At 38.9% G+C, this 19,678-nt stretch overlaps 1 protein-coding gene across 1 annotated transcript; it reads right to left on the reverse strand.

Annotated features, from left to right (window-relative positions):
• Positions 1 to 693: 693 nt before the first annotated feature.
• NMU (neuromedin U) lies at positions 694 to 17,443 on the reverse strand. The gene is made up of 9 exons (XM_072863136.1): positions 17,305 to 17,443; positions 13,952 to 14,010; positions 10,098 to 10,145; positions 9,940 to 9,999; positions 9,370 to 9,399; positions 9,213 to 9,263; positions 7,092 to 7,166; positions 2,019 to 2,072; positions 694 to 729 (listed from the first exon to the last, which is right to left on the reverse strand). The coding sequence occupies exons 1-9, from the start codon at positions 17,441 to 17,443 to the stop codon at positions 694 to 696; spliced, it is 552 nt and encodes a 183-aa protein (XP_072719237.1).
• Between the last annotated feature and the right edge of the window lie 2,235 nt (positions 17,444 to 19,678).

The following is a 19,678-nucleotide window of genomic DNA, read 5'->3' on the forward strand; positions in this document are numbered from 1 at the left end:
CATTCTAGTGATTTTTAATTGTACATTAGTAACGAATAATTTTTGTAAGGAAAACAGTATGTCCATGTACTCAGCATTCCTGCAGCATTAGTTCTAGGTCAGGAATCAAAAATCCTGAAAAATAAGAAAAAGCTTTAGCTGTTGGTACGATATAAGACTAAATACTTAAAATATGATAGAGATGTAAGATGTATTAGAAAACAGAGCATTATAATATTGGCATAGGGAAACTTTTTTATATCTCTCCAAAGAATTGAATGATTTGAAATTAAATCCTGAAGTTTGTACTTAGTTTCAGTGTGAGGTTTTTTTCTGTGTAAGAACAGGGGGATTACCCCCAGGATGTTAGTATGTGTTTGACAGGTAGTTGAATCAGTTCTTCCTGACATACGCTTATCATCATTGTAAACTTTCCAAATTGTTTACAGATCAGGATATTTTCCATTTCTTGCTGCCTGAAACAGCTCTGAGTTCTCAGTTCTAGGAACCAAGTACCTACAGCTTCTATTCACTTCACCTGAAGTGACGTGAATTTAGCACATCTGGGAGAAGCTTGTCTGCAGAAATTTAAGTTGACAAAACAGTTAAAGGCTTTCTGAGACTACTCCTCAACATAAATGTTGTGCCCTATTTGTGTAAAAATAAACTAATTAAAATATAGATTGTGATTAAAAGCATTAAATAAATACCTCCTTAGCGAAAATCCACTGATCTCCTTCCATTGCGTGGCTGAAAGACAAATATCCATAAGCGCTCTATAAAACTGACTGGTTTCAGTAACAAAGCCCCACCCAACTTGGTATGTATAGAAATTGGGAAATGTCTCAGTTCTGTCAATGTGATCATCATTAAAGATAAACCTGAGACTAGTTATTGTTTAATGTATATCCACCTCTGCAGGAGAATTATACAGTAAAACTTACCGTATACAGATTGAAGAATTAATTATGCCCATCTTGTATGATTTGATAAGGGGGAGAGAGCCACAAGAAGTCACTCTAAGAGACCATTATCCCTCATTCTTTTTTCATTTTCTTAAGATGTGCTTCCAGATTGTTGTTGTTATTGCACTGTAAGTGTTTGTTGTAGTTAACACAGAAATATATGTCACTCAATGATTTTACTTTTAGACTGTGTCCTTTAACATAGGCAAAGAGTTTCTCCATTTTCACCATGGTCATTTCAGAAATATTTTGCGCTATCAAGGAACTTGATAAAATGTCTACTAAAGCTGATAAAAAATCTCTTGCTGAGCTTAATAAGAATTTGCTTTTCACTCTGGCATCATGAATGCATCAATGATAATATTACCCACAACTTTGGCCTGTCATAAGAACTCTAAAGATTGAATCCTGATATATGAGAAATATAACTATACATACTTGCCTTCTTTTAATTAGCCACTTTCTTATTTCAATAGAAAAAAAGATTAACCAAAATCAAGAGAATTATTATTAAGTCTGACTTGCCATCTTTAACTTGCGCAATTTTGCAAAAATGTCATAAAAAGGCTCTATAGCATCAATGATGAACAGAGTAGTGTCATTCTCATGAGAATTTCTGTTTCTAGTTTCTAATCTTCCTGGTCAAAACACAAGGAAACCAGGAAGGTCAGGCCCAGTATCTGTTTTGGTACAATATGCAAGCATGGAATTGTATTTATATCAAATGCAAACGTACCACACTGAACAATGCTTTGAAGGACTGCCCAAGATGACCTATTTTCAAGAACTTTCTCCAAGTATTATATACATAATAACCAACGACTTATTAAGACATAGGATGGTATCATGTATGTACAAACATTAAGATGCATACAAAAACTTCCTCCTATGCCTTTATTTTAATCAAAGAAAATGTCTGGAGCAGATCTTGAGTATTTCTATACGGTGGCATGCTCTTCCTGAAAAAAGTTTCCTCAGTTACAGTAATTCTTACTGTAATTCGCTGGTTTCTCTACTTTTTGGTTTGTAACACTCATAACGAAATGAAAAGAAAAAAAGTCAAACAAACCATACCCTGTAGAAAAAGTAGCCTCTACTTTGAATCCCTCCAGGTCCTTGAAGTTCTTCCTGAAAAAAGGTATTCTAAATCATATCTGCTCTTGTAAATGAATCCATACAGAGAGGTTGTTTATGTACTTATTAAAAGTATTTCTTCACTACTACTATACATGCCTTAAGGCATGCTTTATGTATATTTCTCCATGTCAGTAACAAGAAGTTCATGTTGTCATGTAGAAATAGCAGAAAACATGTGAATGAGGGCCAAATTCCATGTCAAGTTTTGGCTCAGTTCAGATTGCTTTAGAACGGTACCAGTAATGGTAAGCAGCCTTTGCCTTCAACTTTCCAGGTTTCATTACCCAGACACAACTAAAGCGTCTTTGTGGTAGTGGAGTCTCTACGGGCAAAGTAGAGTTGGTCTTTGCACCTCACAGAAAGACAACAATTCTTAAATATCAGAAATACTTGGGCTTCTCCCAGGAATGAGATCCCAGACTGTTCCCACAGGTGTATCATGATCACCCTTCTCAGATTAACTCCCAAAGAAAAGACCAGTGCTTATGATACTCTATCATGTCCATGCTGCACGCATTGAGAAACAACTGTCTACTGATCCATACAGAAAGGGCCAGGGGGCGGGGAAGGAACAATGAAGAAAATAGAAATTCCATTTAAATGTAACAAGTACAAAGCATGAAGTATCCAGTTGCTTTAATGAGATCTTCATGATTAGAGAATACATAAGCTTAATCACAGTATTTTAATTGCTTGTGTTAATATCAGATATATAAGTGACGTGTCTGTCCTGCAGGTGCGGGGACAGGCCAATTGAGAAACAAAATAGTTCAAATCTTGTGCTTACCAGAACATAACATTTAGATGGAATTTATTTGGCAATGATGGTATTTCTCAATTAAAAACTGGGGTCATGTGATCTCTTGGGTAATGATCATAACCTGAGCTGTCATAGAAAGACAGCACTTCGTGCTCTGTTCTAATGCTGGATGAACTGTGTAAAACAGGATGGCTCCCATCATTTCCAAACACAGGAGTAGCTTCAATCCAGGGAAGCTTTCAAAGGAAGTAGGGTTTAAACTACATGTCGTTTTCGAGTCTTGCTTTTAATTTTGACTTCAATTCATCAGGTATACCATTATACCTGGTTTCCCTGCTGTACGTATAACATTTTGATTATTTTTATTTATATTGTCCACCTCATTCTAGCATTACCTGGTTTGAAATACCCATCTCAGATCTATAATCCATTCAATACTATAATCTTTTTGTATTTAAAAAGGCTAAAAATTTATCTGTTAATGGAGTCTTGTACATTGCCATTGGAGTGTCTTACCATATTTATATTTCATTATTTTTCTACTTTTTCTATTCAATATGTGAACAAAAATAAAAACAGAAATTAAATAGGAAATTGATCTAGAGCACAAAAGGACTCAAGACTACAATTACTAATACAGAATTATGATTTATTTTATGAAGTTTTAACATGTTAATATGTCATTCTCTACTTACAACCAGACACCTCTTGATGTAGTTTCCTTGTCTGGTTTCATGTCAGAAGGTTGGTATTAGAAAACAACTGAAGCTAAAAACTGTCTTCATTGTAGCCCCTGCCTTCTAAACTTCCAAGGGTTTGGAGATATTAAAAAAATAACTAATACATGCTGTAGTGTACATTCATGTATATTCACAAACCTGCATGTATATATGTATACAGAAACATATGTACTCATGAAGTATGTTTATTTAGAGTTTAATGCCTGCCCTCGCAAAGTTCTCTTGTTCAATCTCTTAGATTGACTTGCCAACAAAGTGCTCTTGCTTCTTCTTAGATCATATTATATCAGCCAAGATGGAGCTCAAGAGGAATCAAATTAATGACAAAATCTGGTGTCAGTCCAAACGGGGAAGAAAGAATAAATTTAATAAAGCATGTTTCCTCCTTCACCCATCCACCTTTTCAATTCCTTGTCTGGTCGGGGAGAGAGGTGGGTGTGTTTAAGTATAGCAGGTTCTGGTTTTCTTTCCAGTATTAGGAAAAAAAAAAAAAATAGCAGCAAGCTAACCCTTCCTGAAGCACATTCTGTGACACCAGAGTCGGATAGTCCAACCAAAGGTGGGCAGCCCACAGGAACATGGGGGCTTCCTGCTCCGTGGGGGACCGGAGTTCCTCTGCACATCTCGGGCAGGGCTGCTCTGATCCTCTACTGGCTTTAGTTTACCTATGCCATTTCCCTATCAGCCCATCTGGTAATGTCTCTTGGAAAGATAGATTTATAGCTTTCTCACATTCAGGGAATAATTACACTACTTTTGTTATTGATGGCAGGTTATTTCAGTATTTTCTTAATTTTCTTATAAACTGATATGGCCCTCAGCAATAACATTTAGAGAGGATTTTAAACTCTTATACTAAAATACGCTGAAATCTGCCATATGAACAAATATGATAAGCGTAATATGGATGGATTTCAAAGATTCATTATGACATTAAAACAAATAAGGTGCATGCGAAAATACTAAAACCAAAAGAGTCTGCAAAGGAAATTGATTCCAGAAGATGCTAGTACTTTGTAAACATCTGGTGTTTATGCACTGTACAGGAGTAAATAACACCTTTAACAAGGTGACTGGTATTCACAGCAGAAATTGAGAACAGGAAATCAAAAAAGTTGCTTTCTATAAAATGCAATTCCATTTAGAGCTGTTTTCATTGTTTCCTTAGATTTATATGAGTATTTTAAAATGTCTGTATTCTGTAAGTGTTGGCCATGTCATTACTTCATAATGCGTAACATCACAATTGCAAATTAAAGACTACTACTTATCACAGTGTGGAATGGTTGGAATTCTAACTGTTGCTATTTCCATATACCACTAGTTAAGAGTATAATAATACAAATAATAGGAGATAGATGTTTTAAAAATTAGCCACTTGAAAAGATGACTAAGGAAACACATAATACTCATCATCATTCATTCATTTCTACTTTAAAAATCTGACGAAAATAAGGTGCCTTACAAAAAGAAGCTTGATAAAATGTTTGCCTTTTGCCACAAAGTTATATCAGCCTGCTCTGGGCTTATTCCCAAACACTATAGCATTTGTCTGGTTTTTTAATTTCCTTTGGAATAAATATTTCCAAACACTATCCTAAAAAAAGGTATTTTCATATCAGATAGCTAGTATACTTTTTAATTTTTTTCCTAAGGATTTGTAGAGAATGGACTTTGATGTTTCTTTGATGTAAAAAAATAAGTCTTTAAATTGTTTGTCACATGATGGCTTGAGAGCTCTTAAACAGAAACAATGTATTAAATTTAATTTGTGACTTGTTATAAGTATAGTGACTTTCTAAATATATATATAAAGACAAGTGATCTGACTGATGTACTCTGTAGAGTTTGGTATTATTATTACTTGGGAAAATATCCTTATAATTACTTTTTTGAGCCCACTAAAAATAAAACTGCCATGAAGAGGCTGAAATATGTTGGAATATGCCAAATATGCTACAAATTTTAGGTTATTGCCTATTAATTAATGTATTCTATTTCCATTAACTATGCCATCAACCTCAGTGGAAGTAAATTCAAGCTATTAAAGTATTCTAGCAAAAGGACTTTATTGGATTTAAAAGGCAGATTGTTTTCACTTACAGCAATTTTGTGTTCTTGCATTTATGCTTTTCTTCCCATTCTTTGTCTTAGTTGATACGTATGTTCATTTAAAAGCAGAAAGAGCAATTACAAGAATATTCTTTGCCAGTTAATAGGTCCACTAGCATAAACACAGTTCACATCAATGTTATCACAGAAGGTAAATTTTAACCAGTATTTTCCTTTCAGATATGCAGTGGGTTAAAATTTTCATGACAATTTTAGTCCATGAGAAGATGTACCAACTCTTTAAGTTCTTACATGTGGCCAAGTTCTGTCACTGGATAAGAAAAGTGTGATTCAGGGCATATAGTTGGGATTATGCAGTGATCCAAAGAGAGGTGTAGGTAGTATTACCAACCACAACCATGACTAGATGAAAGCTGACATACATAATCATAGGATTAAGAGTTCATTGAAAATTTGGGAGTTAACAACACAGTCTTTATCTGGATTAATAAAGGAAAAGTCCTACTTATGGGGATGCTACTGTCTAAGTTTTAAGTATCACATTGGTACACCCAATTTAACTTGTGTATCAGTGGACATAAGGAATTATATCAATGAATCTAAGGAATAACCAAGCTGAAGTCAATGTAAAACAGGAAGAATCTGGATCTTAGATTTTGTTACACTTTATTATACAGAAATCTTCAGTATTCTTATAGAGGAAGATTCTTATATATCAGACTGCATTTTTCTCTTCTCCCTATAGCTCTGTTAAAGGGATAGACATTTCTATCCATCTGCTTTTTGATTTTTGAAATTTGAAATTGCATTTGCAGCAAATATACCCAAATTTTATTATATTTTGGAAACAATGGAGCTATATCTTTCTATGTGAAACTTTTGTTGCAAAACACACTATTTTCCTATGGAAAATTAATTCCACAGAGAACTTTCTTATCTGCACCTTAAGTTGAACAGTAAATTGCCTATAAAGTACTTGGAAATTCTTAGCACTCTAAGTCATAAATAATATATGTTTAAGGAGTAGATATGGTTTGAATTCCAAATGGGGGGATAAAAGACACCCCTCCATCCCGTCCCCCCATATATAACTCAACTGAAATATAACGGTACAGATAAAATGTAAAGTATTTTTCTTTTTATAAAAGAACTAACAGATCCATTTTGATACATAGGCTTTGTATTCTACCACTGTTCTGTGTTAGGCATATATTACTTTAGTGGTTTTTGGTTTTAAATGCTAAATAACCAGCAGGATTATTTTTCACTAATTTAAGAATATAAAAACCTCACATTTTTAATGAAAATACACTAGTGTGATATTAAATCTTGAAAATAAAAATGTTATGAGCAGAAAGGTCTACAAGGACATTTTTAGAAGAGCTAATGAATCACAAAGTGTGAGAATGCAAGCATGCAGAGTTTAAGATTACATACGTCCACTTTGTATCTCTTCAGTCTTCTCTCATTAAGCTGGGGAACAAGTTGCAGCAAAGGATGCAGGACAGACGACTGAGAGGACACGAACACAGACACATGAGCAACAATGAAATTCGGACCTTATGATGCAAAAAAAGTCTCTTCCCACAGTATTGGCTTATGGACCAAACATGCACCAAAAAAGGACTGAAGATGTTAATTGAGAAACTTATTTTTTTAACATTCGGACTTGACAACCAACAGGTATCAACATTTATATTTACATTATGAATGTGACTCACGGAGTGATGGAGGGAAAAGCTATGAGTCCTCACCTTTACTCATTGAATGTTCAGAACTGTTTACAGACTTCTTGCCAAGGCAATTGCAATTATTCAGACTTTGATCAGCCTCTGTGAGTGGTACAGAGAATATTTCCATACAGTACTCCTACTAACGTTTCTACAATTATCTACTATGGAAGTTAGCAGCTTCAATCTCCATTGTACTGAAAAGTTCATTTTACTTCAAAATAACCTAAATTGCAGCAAGATTTTTTTTTTTTTTTTTTCCCTAGAAAACAGTGTGCAGGAGGGATCCATTCTCAAGTCAAATTTGTAACCACGGCACTGGTCAGTCTACCTAAAAGACAAGCTCCAATCATGAAATTCCTTGTGTTGAACAAGACTTTATACTTGCAGACAGCGTGGTTAAGCACAGTGGCATTGTGTGCAGCGTAAGTGCCCCCCTGGCAAAACACAACTATGTGGGCTTGTGAAGAGAGGTCCACAGTGAGAAATGAAGTAGAAAAACCTATGTTCCATCAACCAATTTAAACCTTCAACTCAGGTAAACGTAATTTAAAAAATAATGCATTTTTGATACAATACTTCTTAGAAAAGTAATACAATGAAGAGAATTATAATATATGGAATAACTAGAGTTACTGAAGTGTTAATGTACTTAAGAGGTAAAATTAACTTGCCTACTTGGAGCCAATTTTGCACTCTCTGATGAAGGTAGGCAATGTGGTATCATAATAGCTAAAAAAGTAGAGGTCTGATGTGTAGTGGAGGAGTTAAAGGGCATCCCAGCTGGCCGCTTGGGCTCTGTCTTGCAGTCAGTGGAGAGAGGTTAATAAAGCCAAAGAATGATGGATCTCACCTAAGTTAGTATCTCTCAGAACTGCACTAGAAAATAGACAGCTAAACCAGAAGTGAGAAAGCAGTAATCTCTGGGGGCAGGCAGGGGCAAAGGTGTTCAGGATGGGGGCAAAGGGGGATGCAGTAACCTCTTAAGCAGGAGCAGCAGCAGAAATAGTTCATTTCACTGGGCCCCGATTACCATTAAACCTCCAGAGCAGCATTATCATGAAAACACTGACCCCTATATCGTCAATATCACTTCCTAGGAAATATACCACATATTTGTGAAGAAATTTAAAGAACAAGGCAAAAAAGAACATTAACGTATAAGAATGATTGTTAAGAAATGAGAAAAAATGAATATGTTTAGCTTTCTCAAAATCCTATCGTGCACAGAGAAAACACATAGATGCACAGAAATAACAGATTGTGTTTGCACTTTAAAAGCAAGAATGGATCACATGTAGTTTGGCTTATGAGAATATTTTTATAGCAACAATACTAGGCTATTTTTAAAATCATATTTTTCATTTAAAATATAATCCAAAGTCTGAGTGAGACTTAAATACTATTTTGCCTGATACGTATTTATGACATGCACAAATAAATACATACCATTTAGTTAATAAATAATAAAAATTCATTAAGAGTTCTTGATATTTATGGTCATGTTCTCAGCTTCTCTAAATCCACATTGTTTCACTGCATATGTTATGTTCCAGTACCAGAAACAAGCATCTGATCTTATTCTTAAATGTTGTAACTACAAGATTAAGATGCAGTTGGGATTCTATGAGTGTTTGGTCATTTTTTTGCACACTTGGACAGTATTGATGATCCTCTCCCATGTTATTAAACACATTCTATATCTTAAACATGAAACTGCCAGTTCTGAGCTTGCTATACAGTTGGACATACTACTGCAAAAAGGAACATTACCTTGTTTTTACGTACAAGCACGCATGTACTCACAAGGAGGTGCTATGCCACTTACCATAGTGTCTGAGTTGCCTGAGTCATGAATCTTAGAATAATGAAATAAGAACTGTTCAAAAAAATTAAAAGTGGGGTTTTACTACAAAACAGGGCAAGGGTGTTATGATTTTCTTGACAATTTTAATGTGATCACAAAACATACATAGAAATCTTACCCTTTTGGTGTTGTCTTTTTCATCTAAACCCTGTAGGAATAATAATCAGTAGAGAAACTTTTATTTGTTAAAAAAAAAGAGCAATGGGCAATTTTGATTACATTATAAACTTTCCAATTTGATTACATTATAAACTATACTGGCTTGGAATATCGTCCTTCCTTGACAGATGTATTACATGTCTTTGCTTGTCAGTGTAACCACTCTTTTCAAACTGAGGAGAGCATTGATTACTCACCACAAAAAGAGTAGATGGGTTTAGCGGATGCTCCTTTGTATATCCCTAGACTCCCATAAGTAAATTTCTTTCTCCATTCTCATAATTTTTCTAATCTAGAGCAATAAAAACACCTGAAACCTTGTATCCAACCTGGAGATTGTTTTCCAAACACTGGAGTCTCCCTGTTGTCTTTAATAGGTGTTGGGTTAGGACACATAGCATTTCAGAGTAAGAACTGATAGTACTGCTTCCAGCACTGAGTGACACTTCAGATACTGGGTCCTCAGTAGACACTGGCACAATGAGAGATCAGGCTTCAGAAATGCTAAGTAGTCTTTCATGTGGGTTACCTGTGGTTTCTGGAGAAATCCCACAACCAGAAAACAAAGTTCTTCCAGCGCACTGGACACCTAATGCAAACAAAACATGAACTCAGGTATCACACTTCCAATCCTACTGCATATAACAAATAGTATCAAAATAATAAAGTAACCTCTATCTGACTCACCTGAGGCTGAGAATCTGTGGACAGGTAGGCAGAACATGCATCGTCTATCTGTAAAAGTTCACAGAGTCATTTTTAAGAAGTCAGATTAATAAAAACAAGTGAAATGCGTATATTTTCAAAAACAGTTCAGTGCAGCCAAAGGTATGGCAAGCTTGCCGACCATAAGGAATTCTTATAGGTACATTCATGAAATATTTTGTATTCAAGGGAAAAAAAAACCCTTAACCAAATAAACAAATTTATACTTGTTTGATCACAACAAACACATACATATCTGGATCCTTTATTCTCTTACTCCACTCACGTCCCTCCTATTTATAGCCTTCTCAGACTAAGTCATGTTTTAAATTATGATTTTAAGCACCTGGGGTATGGACTATGAACTTACATCTCTTCTGTGATATCTTTGGATTACACAAAACTGCAAAGAAAATGACAAAACGAAAGCAAGTGATTCAAAGAGCAGCCCTCAAACACCACTCTTCCAGTTGGATTCCAGCATCCCTGCAGGTGTATGACACACACATCTCTTGCGTGATTATGATATGTGTCAGCACGTCTTATGCATGCCGGTCATTGTGTGAGTCACCAAGCAGCCAATATCCCAGGTTTGCAGTGATTTCTTTGGCAAATGAGGAGCCTTACAAGATTTTCTTTAAAGGAGGTGGTTCCCAAATCACAATGCTAGTAAGAGATATATTCAACATATTTCAAGGAATCTAAACTCAAAGAGCACTGTGGAGGAAGTCATTGGTGTTGAAGTTAGACATGTCAGCACAGAATGGAATGTTACACAGATAGACACAAAACAAAACAAAATATCCACAAACCAAACCAAGAAGCCCCAATCCCCACCAGCCATTTCATCTGGATCAACACAAATGTCCGTTTAGCTCTGCATCTTATCTCCAAAAATGGCTGTACATTGGCACCCAGGGAAGAGCCTAAGAAGAGACCAGTGGTCTAGTAAAACCCATGCTCTCCAACCACAGTGGGTTTCTGTGCTGTAAATTTGACCAATCTCTCTCTCAACCATTGTAAACTTTTAGCATCCACAATGTCCTGTGGTAAGGGTTTCCTAAACACTGTGTGAAATACCACTTCTGTTTGTCTTGATCAGTCTTTTCAAAGCTAGCTTCATTCAGTGCTATCACGATCTTCTCTTGGAAGAAGTAGTGAATAAGTGATTCCTACCCATCGTCTCCCTTCTGTTCATGACCTTGTGTAGACAATTAATCACATCCTATTTCTGTTGTCTCTTTTCCAAGATGAAATAATCCCATACTACTGAATCTTTTTTAGCAGAGTTATTAACTGGGGAGAAGAAGAAATGGAATAAGAGACATTTGAATTCATGGAAGTAATATTACCAGCGCTGAAAGCTCAAAGTATTCTGTAAGGAAAAAAAAAAATCTCCAGTACTCCTGAAGTGGCAAAGTTTAATAATAATGAAAAAAAGAGGATTAACTTTTCATTATATAACTTTAAAATTGTATCAATAGCAACCAGAATTGGTAAGCACTTCTTCCATTGAATATTTAATACTGTTTATCTAGATGCCAAAAAGCTTTGCCAATCATCTAGTTCATAGACTGCACAAAAAATGTTGTTTTTTTTAAAATAAAGAGTAGACAATACAATGGGTCTTATGATTTTATTATAGGTAAAAAGCCCTAAACAGCACTCTTTAGCAATGAAAGCATTAAATGAAAAAAGCAATAAACAAATAATGCATATCTGAGTACTTCGAGACAAGAAATGATTCATTTCTCCAGAGGCAATCTACGAGAAAACATTAGCAGAGACAGTGGAAAGCTAATAGCTCACAGAATTCCCCTTTCAAATAGTTTTTGTTGGTAACACATCCTCCCCATTCTCTTTTCCCTTCATCTTGCATTTGTTTGTCTCTGGGTACATTAGTTCAGCTTCAGTACTTTCAGAGTAAGAAAACAGAGGGTGAAATCAGTAGTGAAGGAGAGAAATTAAGCTGAAGTAATTTTGGAAGCCTACGTTAAAAATTTACTGTTTCTTCTTGTTGAGGGATTTTTGTTGTTGTTTTTTATTGGTTTATTTGCTTGTTTTGTAGTCAGAGGTGACTATTAAAGAACTACCATAATTCACTAGCAGGAGAAGCCAGAGACTGCTTTGTGTTCGACAGAATGCAAGGCAAGGTCTCTCTCAGCTAAAACCTGCATGGACGAAGCAAGGGCTGAGGAAAAGACACAGTTTCTGTTAATTCCCTTTTAAAAAATAGTTTCCATCATCCTTGAAGCATCTTCTCAGTACTTTTCTCTCCTATCTCAGAAATGTGGCCTGAGGGTGGGAGCTTGTGAGTTGTTTGTGGTTGGTTAAATAACAGAGAGAAACAAAAGGATGTGAGAGACAAGTAAAGCAACACACTACTTAGTTACAAAGTTCCCATATTTATAAACTCAGAATCATTCCTGGAAAATACTAGGTTAATTTAGAGGCAGGGCTTCTCCTGAATGATCTGCTAATAAAGTAACAAACAGGGAAGAACTGATTCTTTTCAGTCCAAGAAGTGCTGGTGAACTAGTATGATTCTGTAATCTGGTCGATTTAGGGTATATAGCTATGCATCTAATTCTCTTTCCTTAGACCCTCTCCAGTCCTGCATTATTCTTGCTACAATAGTAAGGTTTATATTGCTTACGCTACGTAATTTTACACATGGAATTTAGTATCTTATGCATACTTTTTTTTTTTCACTGAAATCAACAGGAACTTTGCCTTTGCCTCCAGTCGCCATAGGGGCTAATCTTATGTTAACAAATAGCAAATCTTAGCAATAAATGCAGAAAAGTATAAAATAGCATTTTTCAATCCAGAATGTAAATGACGCATTTTCCTGAACTCCTTAAAGCTATCAGGACCTTACTTCCCAAGAGACCACCTTTTCCCAGGAGATAAATATCACCAGGGCTTGTTCAAGTGCCAGTCTAGAAATATGTTAGTGTTTGAGACCACGCTTCCAAAATGAACTAAGGGGAGCTGACAGTAAGGGAAGTGTCTCCTGTAATGGCCTCAATAGGAAGAAATTTACTCTGCATCTGTACCCCTGGTGAGTTACTTGCTTCCTAATGTTATCAGAAGCTAAAAAATTAAATGTCAACAGAATACCTGAGGGTTACAGCAATGCCAGGGCATGCGAGTTGCAGGCTAAACAGTCTCTGCGTGTTATGCCCTGCTGCTCCATCTGTTCCAAAAGGACAGGGAAGAGCCCGTTTTAACACGTGTCACATCCTAGAGCCAAAACAGATGTTCATTTCAAAGATGAGAGTGGAACTTATGATAGAGATCAGTACCAAAATGTTAGAGGGGCTAATTGACACAGTACCTTATCCTTTACCTAGTAAACTGAGGGGCTAGGTTAGGATTAAATACAGCGTCCCAGCCCTGTGTGCAGAACAGAAGAGGCAAGAGGTAAGACTGAATGAACTGAAACAATTACTGCATATCGTGTATGACTATAAAAATAGCAGATGGGACACTGTATTTCTTCCAGGGACAGTGACTGCCTGGTCATTGACAGTTTTATGACAACTGTTTGGAAACGTAGCTCTCCAGTGAGACAAGACAGTCTTTTCCCCAAACGACATCTCGACACCCAGCCTCAACATCCTCCTGGAGCAACTGTTCAGAAAATCTGGAAAATAAGATGTTTCACCTCTTCGCTGATGTCAGGATAGGAGATGTACAGGAGAAGCAGGACTGGAAGAAGAAGCACCTGAACTCTGTGCAAGAGAAATACTGGAGAGTGGGGTGTGACTGTAGGAAGGATGGGCACAGAAGAAATGGAGTATACCATATGGCAGTGTGCAGATGGTGCTTACCTCTTTCCACAGCTGCAAATCCTGATCTGCCTTGAGTGCTTGGGATGGCATCGGTGCACCTGGAAGCACAAATCATGCTTAGCAATGCTGTACAGCAAAGGTTATTTTTATAAGTAAGCCATGTCAGTGATTTAAATAAAAACTCTGAACACAATATGATACCTAGCGCACTTATCATTGTCCAGTAGTTTCTGCCTGCTATATGTCAGCAACAGAGCAGGAGGCTTCATCACAAGTTCACAGCAGATGTGGACACTCACATCTCTCAGCAATAAACACTGTGGAAGTTACTCAGCTTTCACCAGGGGTCAGGCTAGGATTAGTCGGTTCTCAGCAATAAGTAGCAGGCAAGAAAATTTTCGTGGCAGCTCTCGAATGCTAAGACCTGCTCAGGAAAACACATTCCAGTGCCTACAACCTTAGGCTTTCTGAGAACTCAGCTCGCCTCCAGCACATGCATCGCAAGTTGAGAATCTGGATCCTACCTCTTGCTTTGTTGTATGTTACAGTTAAACAATTAAACATGTGCTATGTAATGTATGTTTGTATATGAATAATACCCATTACATGAATGTGGCATTTCTGAGGTGATAGTAGATGTATAACTAGCTTTGTTTCCTCTGTCTGGGATATGTGGTGTGGAAAAGCTCAGTTCCTTATAAGATTGAATGTGTTATTAATTGCATAATGCTGCAGTGATGCTGTGCTTGGCTTGGGGGCAGCTCCTTTCTCCTTCTCTGCCCACCCAGGCTACAAACCTGGAATTCACTATCTCTGGGTCCCTCCTGACCCAGCACCCACAATATCCACCTTTCCACACTGTTATTTTATCTGGCAGTATATTTCTAATAATAATGTATTATCAGAGTTTCTGTAAATAATAGAAAAGAGCATCACTGAATTATGAGTACACTAGAGACCACACAAGAGTATTGATGTGGGGATCTGTTATAACTCACCTGGGAGGGCGATTGGTGCTAGAGAGGGTGGTGGTTTATCTGTACAATCCTAGCACTGTAGGAAACCCTACAAAGTCATTTAATTTGTCCCCCTGCCCAAAGCTGCTGCCCATGAGCCATACCTGGCCAGTTTATACACTGTCCTTAAAGATCTCAGATTAATAGAGATTTTATAACCTTCCAAACAGTCTATAATTACCAGTGGTCACATTTTTTCAAAGAATTGAACCGAATTAAACAAAAAAAGAGGTGAAAGTAGACTTAGCTAGAATGGCCAGGTGAGCAGGGTATGAATGCCCATCATCTCCATTTGTTTTACATGTACCACTAACAACAATAATTACAACAGTAGTTAGTTCCAGGCATTAAGAGGTGGATTTCAAACCCACATTTTGGTACTGCCACAGACTTAAGGTGACTAATTGTTCTGGATGCTTGTTTCCCCCCCAAAAAAATTAGAGCGGCTCTTAATTTCACACTATGTAGAAGTGGGATATTTTTGAAGTCTCTGAGATGTTCACATAACAAGAAAACTGCTTTCCAATGAAAAATTTGGGGTTTTGTATGTTTGTTTTAGTTCAAGGAAAAACACCAAATAAATTAAAGGTGCTACAATTCTCTTACTTTGTTTTCTACTCTTAAATTAGTATATTAAAATTGGAGTATTGCTTGGAACTGATATCCTGGTTGCCAAGAGTGGAACTGGGCATCACTTCAAATCAACACGCCTTCCCCATTAAACCTTTGCCTGCCTGTCTCTGAGCACTGCTTCTGCCATTGTTTGTTCCCAAGGCTTTCCAGGGGGAGCAGAAGAAATCCAATAGCCTGTAAAGCTTAGGGAAGCAGGCAAGAGCACCTCAATATTACAGCTTGCTTTTTTTTTTTTTTTGCCTGGAGCATAAACTTTTGGACAGAGGAGGTGCAATTATTTCACTAGCTCATAAGTTTCCTTAACCCTTCTCCACTTATTCACAAAACTCTCATTTCATGTGCAGTCCCGTCTGTTTTGTGCTCACACCTAGGACTATGTGCCCCCAATGCTGAGCGGCATCCCTCCATCACCCCATCCGGAACAGTGCTGCAGCCCTTAGGGACTTCAATCATTTACACACACATTTACACACAACGGCACACGCAGGGAAACAGTAAGTTATCTTGTAATATACACAAAATACCCATGGGGGGAAAAAAAGGGTGCTGTCAAGGAAAGAAATCCTATTCAAAAGGAACATACAGGAGGAAATCCTCCTACAAAATTGACAGTCCGCGATATCTTTGTTCTCTCATCCTTCTATTCTGCCAAATTCTAAAAACTCAACTTCTTCCAAGGCAGCGGAATGCCAGATGCACAATTTCAGTCACTTTTCAACCTGGGATTCACTTCTTAAATCTTCTCTTCTCTCCACTACTCTCCCTACACAAGCTCCTGGCAATCATTTCTGTGAGAACAATGATGAAATACTGTGTGCCATTGCCCTTCCTTGCCCTCCTTCCCCCCCCCCCCCCATCCCCAGAATTTATTTTTAATAAACAGAATATTCAGTATACTGTACTTAGATTTCTTTGATTCTTGATATTAAAAAACCACAACGAATCTGAACAAAATCTCCTGTTGAAAGCAACTCACACACTTACACACATATAATACAAACAAAACAGAACTATTCCTTGCACAGCAACTTATTTTGTAATGTTACTTCACAAGGTATAAGTAGTTAAACTATCTGGAGTGGGAAAACAGAATAGAAAAGAGAGTCTGTTTTGTTAAAAAGCCCATTAGCTGTGCTCATTTCACAAGCACTCCCTGCTACAAAAATAGCAACTTTCAGGTGTAAGACAACATTTCAAATTAAACCAGGATAATCAAGCTCTATGCCTAAAGCAACTCAGCAGTTCTATCCTCTCCCACTTAACCCCACCCCCAGGGATTCCTCATGCAATAAATACTGCTTCAGGTTGGGCTAAGTGACTTCCAGAGGGTCCTAAATTTTCCTACAATCCCATGACACATCTCGTTTCTCTTTTCTTAGCTTTTAAATGAGAGTAACTTATATTTGAAATGAAATCGCTTTTAACAAAAGCCGCTTCCCCAAGTTGCTGGAGTGCAGGTTTGCCAGGACAGGGTAATCCTGCCGGGATACACGAGGAAGCCGCCCCAAACCGACCCCTGAAACCCTGCCCAGCAGCTGCAACCTCCTGCCCATCTCTGCATCTCTCCCAGCCCCGCGTCTGACCCCAGCCCGGCGAGGCAGCGAGGCAGCGGCACCAGGCAGCGGCTCGCTTTGCAGCCCCCTCGCAAGGCTGGCAGGCTGCTGGGGTCACTCCCCCCCAAAAAAAAAAAAAAATTGCAGGGCTGGCAGTGCAGGAGGGGGTTGCGAGGGGGATGCTCCTCACCTTTGCAAGCAGACATCGAGGAGGCGAGGAGGAGGAGGAGGAGCAGCGGGGACCCCGGCAGCGCCGCGCCGTCCCCTGCCTTCCCCCGGCAGCGCTGGGGGCTGGCTGCGGGGGGCTGCTGGTGGCAGAGGTTTCCCATGCCCGCGCTGTCCCCTGCGCTGCCTCCCTGCCAGCCGCTCTTCTGGGCATGCCCGCGCTCCCTGCCCAAACTTTTTAAATCTCCCTGACACGTGGGCGAGCATCACGTCCTCCCCCGTGGACGGGGAGGGCGCGTCAGCCGCCCTGCCCACCCTGCCTGCGTCCCCGCCGGCCACCCCAGGGCCAGACCCGCCTCCTCCTCCGCCGGGCAGCCGGTGACTCAGCCCCGCGCCCACCCCGCGGGCAGATCCACCGGTAACCCTTGCTGGGGCGGTGGGTGCCTCTGCTTGGCAGCGAGGCAGGGGGCTGGAGGCAGGGGGCTGGAGGCAGGGGGCTGGGCAGGCTCCAGGCCCTTTAGTAAACCCCCTTTTTGAGAAAAATCCGTGGTTTAAAAAACACGTGTAAAACACCCTGAGCCCTGATAGCAGCCGTGGTGGCTGGCGCAAAAGGTGCCGCTTCTCCCTTGCCCTGCTCGGCGTTCAGAGTGATGACACGGCGGTGGCAAAGGGGAGCGTTCAGACACTGTCCGATACCAGTGAGGAGGGGAGAAGAGGCATGATTTAAGATGGGGAAATCTCACGCAGATTTGCCCCCAACTCTCTGAACCTGGGAGGTAAAACTCATTGAGCTTGCATGTGGGAGAAGCCGTCAGTGGCTGGGACGTGGGGCTCTGAGGATGTGCACCCACCTGCCCTGGGACCCGCCGATCGCTGGGTTTTCTGGAGGACCCCCCCGCTGCAGGGGTGTGCCCGATTCCTGACTTTCCCCATGCCTTAAATACGCACACACAAAATGCCACACCATGGAACAGAACTCGGTGATATGGTGATATTTGGGGATTAAAATCCTAATAGGGTGCTTAGCAAGGCATTTTACTTAAGCTACAGCTGCAGACCTTGTTTCCCAGTTGTTTTTTATGCCTGTAAATAGCCAAGGCAACTACCTTATAAGATACTCAAAAGCACACAGACCCCAAATCTATAAAGTCACTTGGGCAGCTTAGTCCAGCCATCTCTGAAAGACAGCAAGCCCTGGTTTACCAGACGTGCTATGGGAGTCAGCGAGTGCCCGAGCCACCCAGTCATGCCCACTCCCAGCAGGATGCTCAGGCTGTGCGGACCTGCTCCTCACGCCCAGCCCAGCAGCAGGGTCTGGCTTTCTGCAAAGGCCCGTGCCTGACCGTCTCTGCTCCCTCACCATTTCCTCCAGGAAGATCCTGCCCAGCTGAGGTGCAGCTCCAACAGAGACGCTGTGGACAGCGTTTCAGGGCAGCATCTCCCAATTTAGTCTAGCTTTATGATTTATTTCCCATTTTTTTCCATCTACTCCTGTCTTTTTGCTTGGTTGCTTTTTTCTGACTTCCAAAGGAAATGTTACATCATGGTCCAGCAATGAGACAGTGGTACGATATTAGAGATTGCCATCTTCCAAAATAGTTCTTTTTGACCATTTCAGTGGGTTTTGAATGATGGGTGGTGGAGTAAAGCTGCCTGACAAGAGTGGTAGGTGTTACTGTGAAACAAAAGATAACTTTGATTTATAACCATAGCACTGCTGTCTGCTCTTTGCCCTTAACCTTATCAGTCGTATCTGCTACAAATTGCACACTGCCACCGTGAACACTTTGACAGGCCATCAAAATTTTGAAAGCTTTGCCATTCGGATGCTAAAACTCTCATAGTAATAAAAGGATCTTCACTATCAGATTCTGTAGCAAAGCTTCCCTTAACATGACTGGGGACAGTGTTAATCCTTGTGTCACTGGAAAGAAGTACATAAATTAAAGCAGCCTATATTTTGTATGTATTGTTGTACTTATATCTACCTAATTAAAAGAGCTGTTTCAAAACAATACGAACTGAGGAACTGCATTTGGTTCTGGTTTCTGTTAATAAAACCAGAAGACATTTATTTAGAAGACATTATCATAAATGGGAAATTATCAGTGCTGAAAGGTATCTCCCTAATCTATGTTGATTCAAATACATGAATCAGTGTCCTGAGCCTTGGCCTGAGGAAGGATTTAATTTGTTATGCATTTTAGTTAATACCTTCTTGTTAAATATTTAATAGATTGTGAAATAAAATACAGTATTTTATAATTTGAGAGTTAAATACCTGTAAACATTCTGCACCTGTTGAATGGTGCAGAGTGTTTTAAGAATAGTGAAAAAAGATACATCTTGAATTAAACGTTATTTTCAGTTGAAAGAGCTCTGATAAGCCCAGAAATTGC

This window comes from Ciconia boyciana, chromosome 5, assembly GCF_034638445.1.
Source record: "Ciconia boyciana chromosome 5, ASM3463844v1, whole genome shotgun sequence".
Taxonomy (NCBI): Eukaryota; Metazoa; Chordata; class Aves; order Ciconiiformes; family Ciconiidae; genus Ciconia; species Ciconia boyciana.

Coding starts and splice junctions, on each gene's coding strand:
- NMU (XM_072863136.1), bottom strand. CDS start 17,443: ATGGGAAACCTCTGCCACCAGCAGCCCCCCGCAGCCAGCCCCCAGCGC. Junction 10,146..13,951: donor ATTTGCAGCTGTGGAAAGAG/GTAAGCACCATC, acceptor GAACTTTTACAG/ATAGACGATGCATGTTCTGC. Junction 9,264..9,369: donor AAAAAGACAACACCAAAAGG/GTAAGATTTCTA, acceptor TTTTTTGAACAG/TTCTTATTTCATTATTCTAA.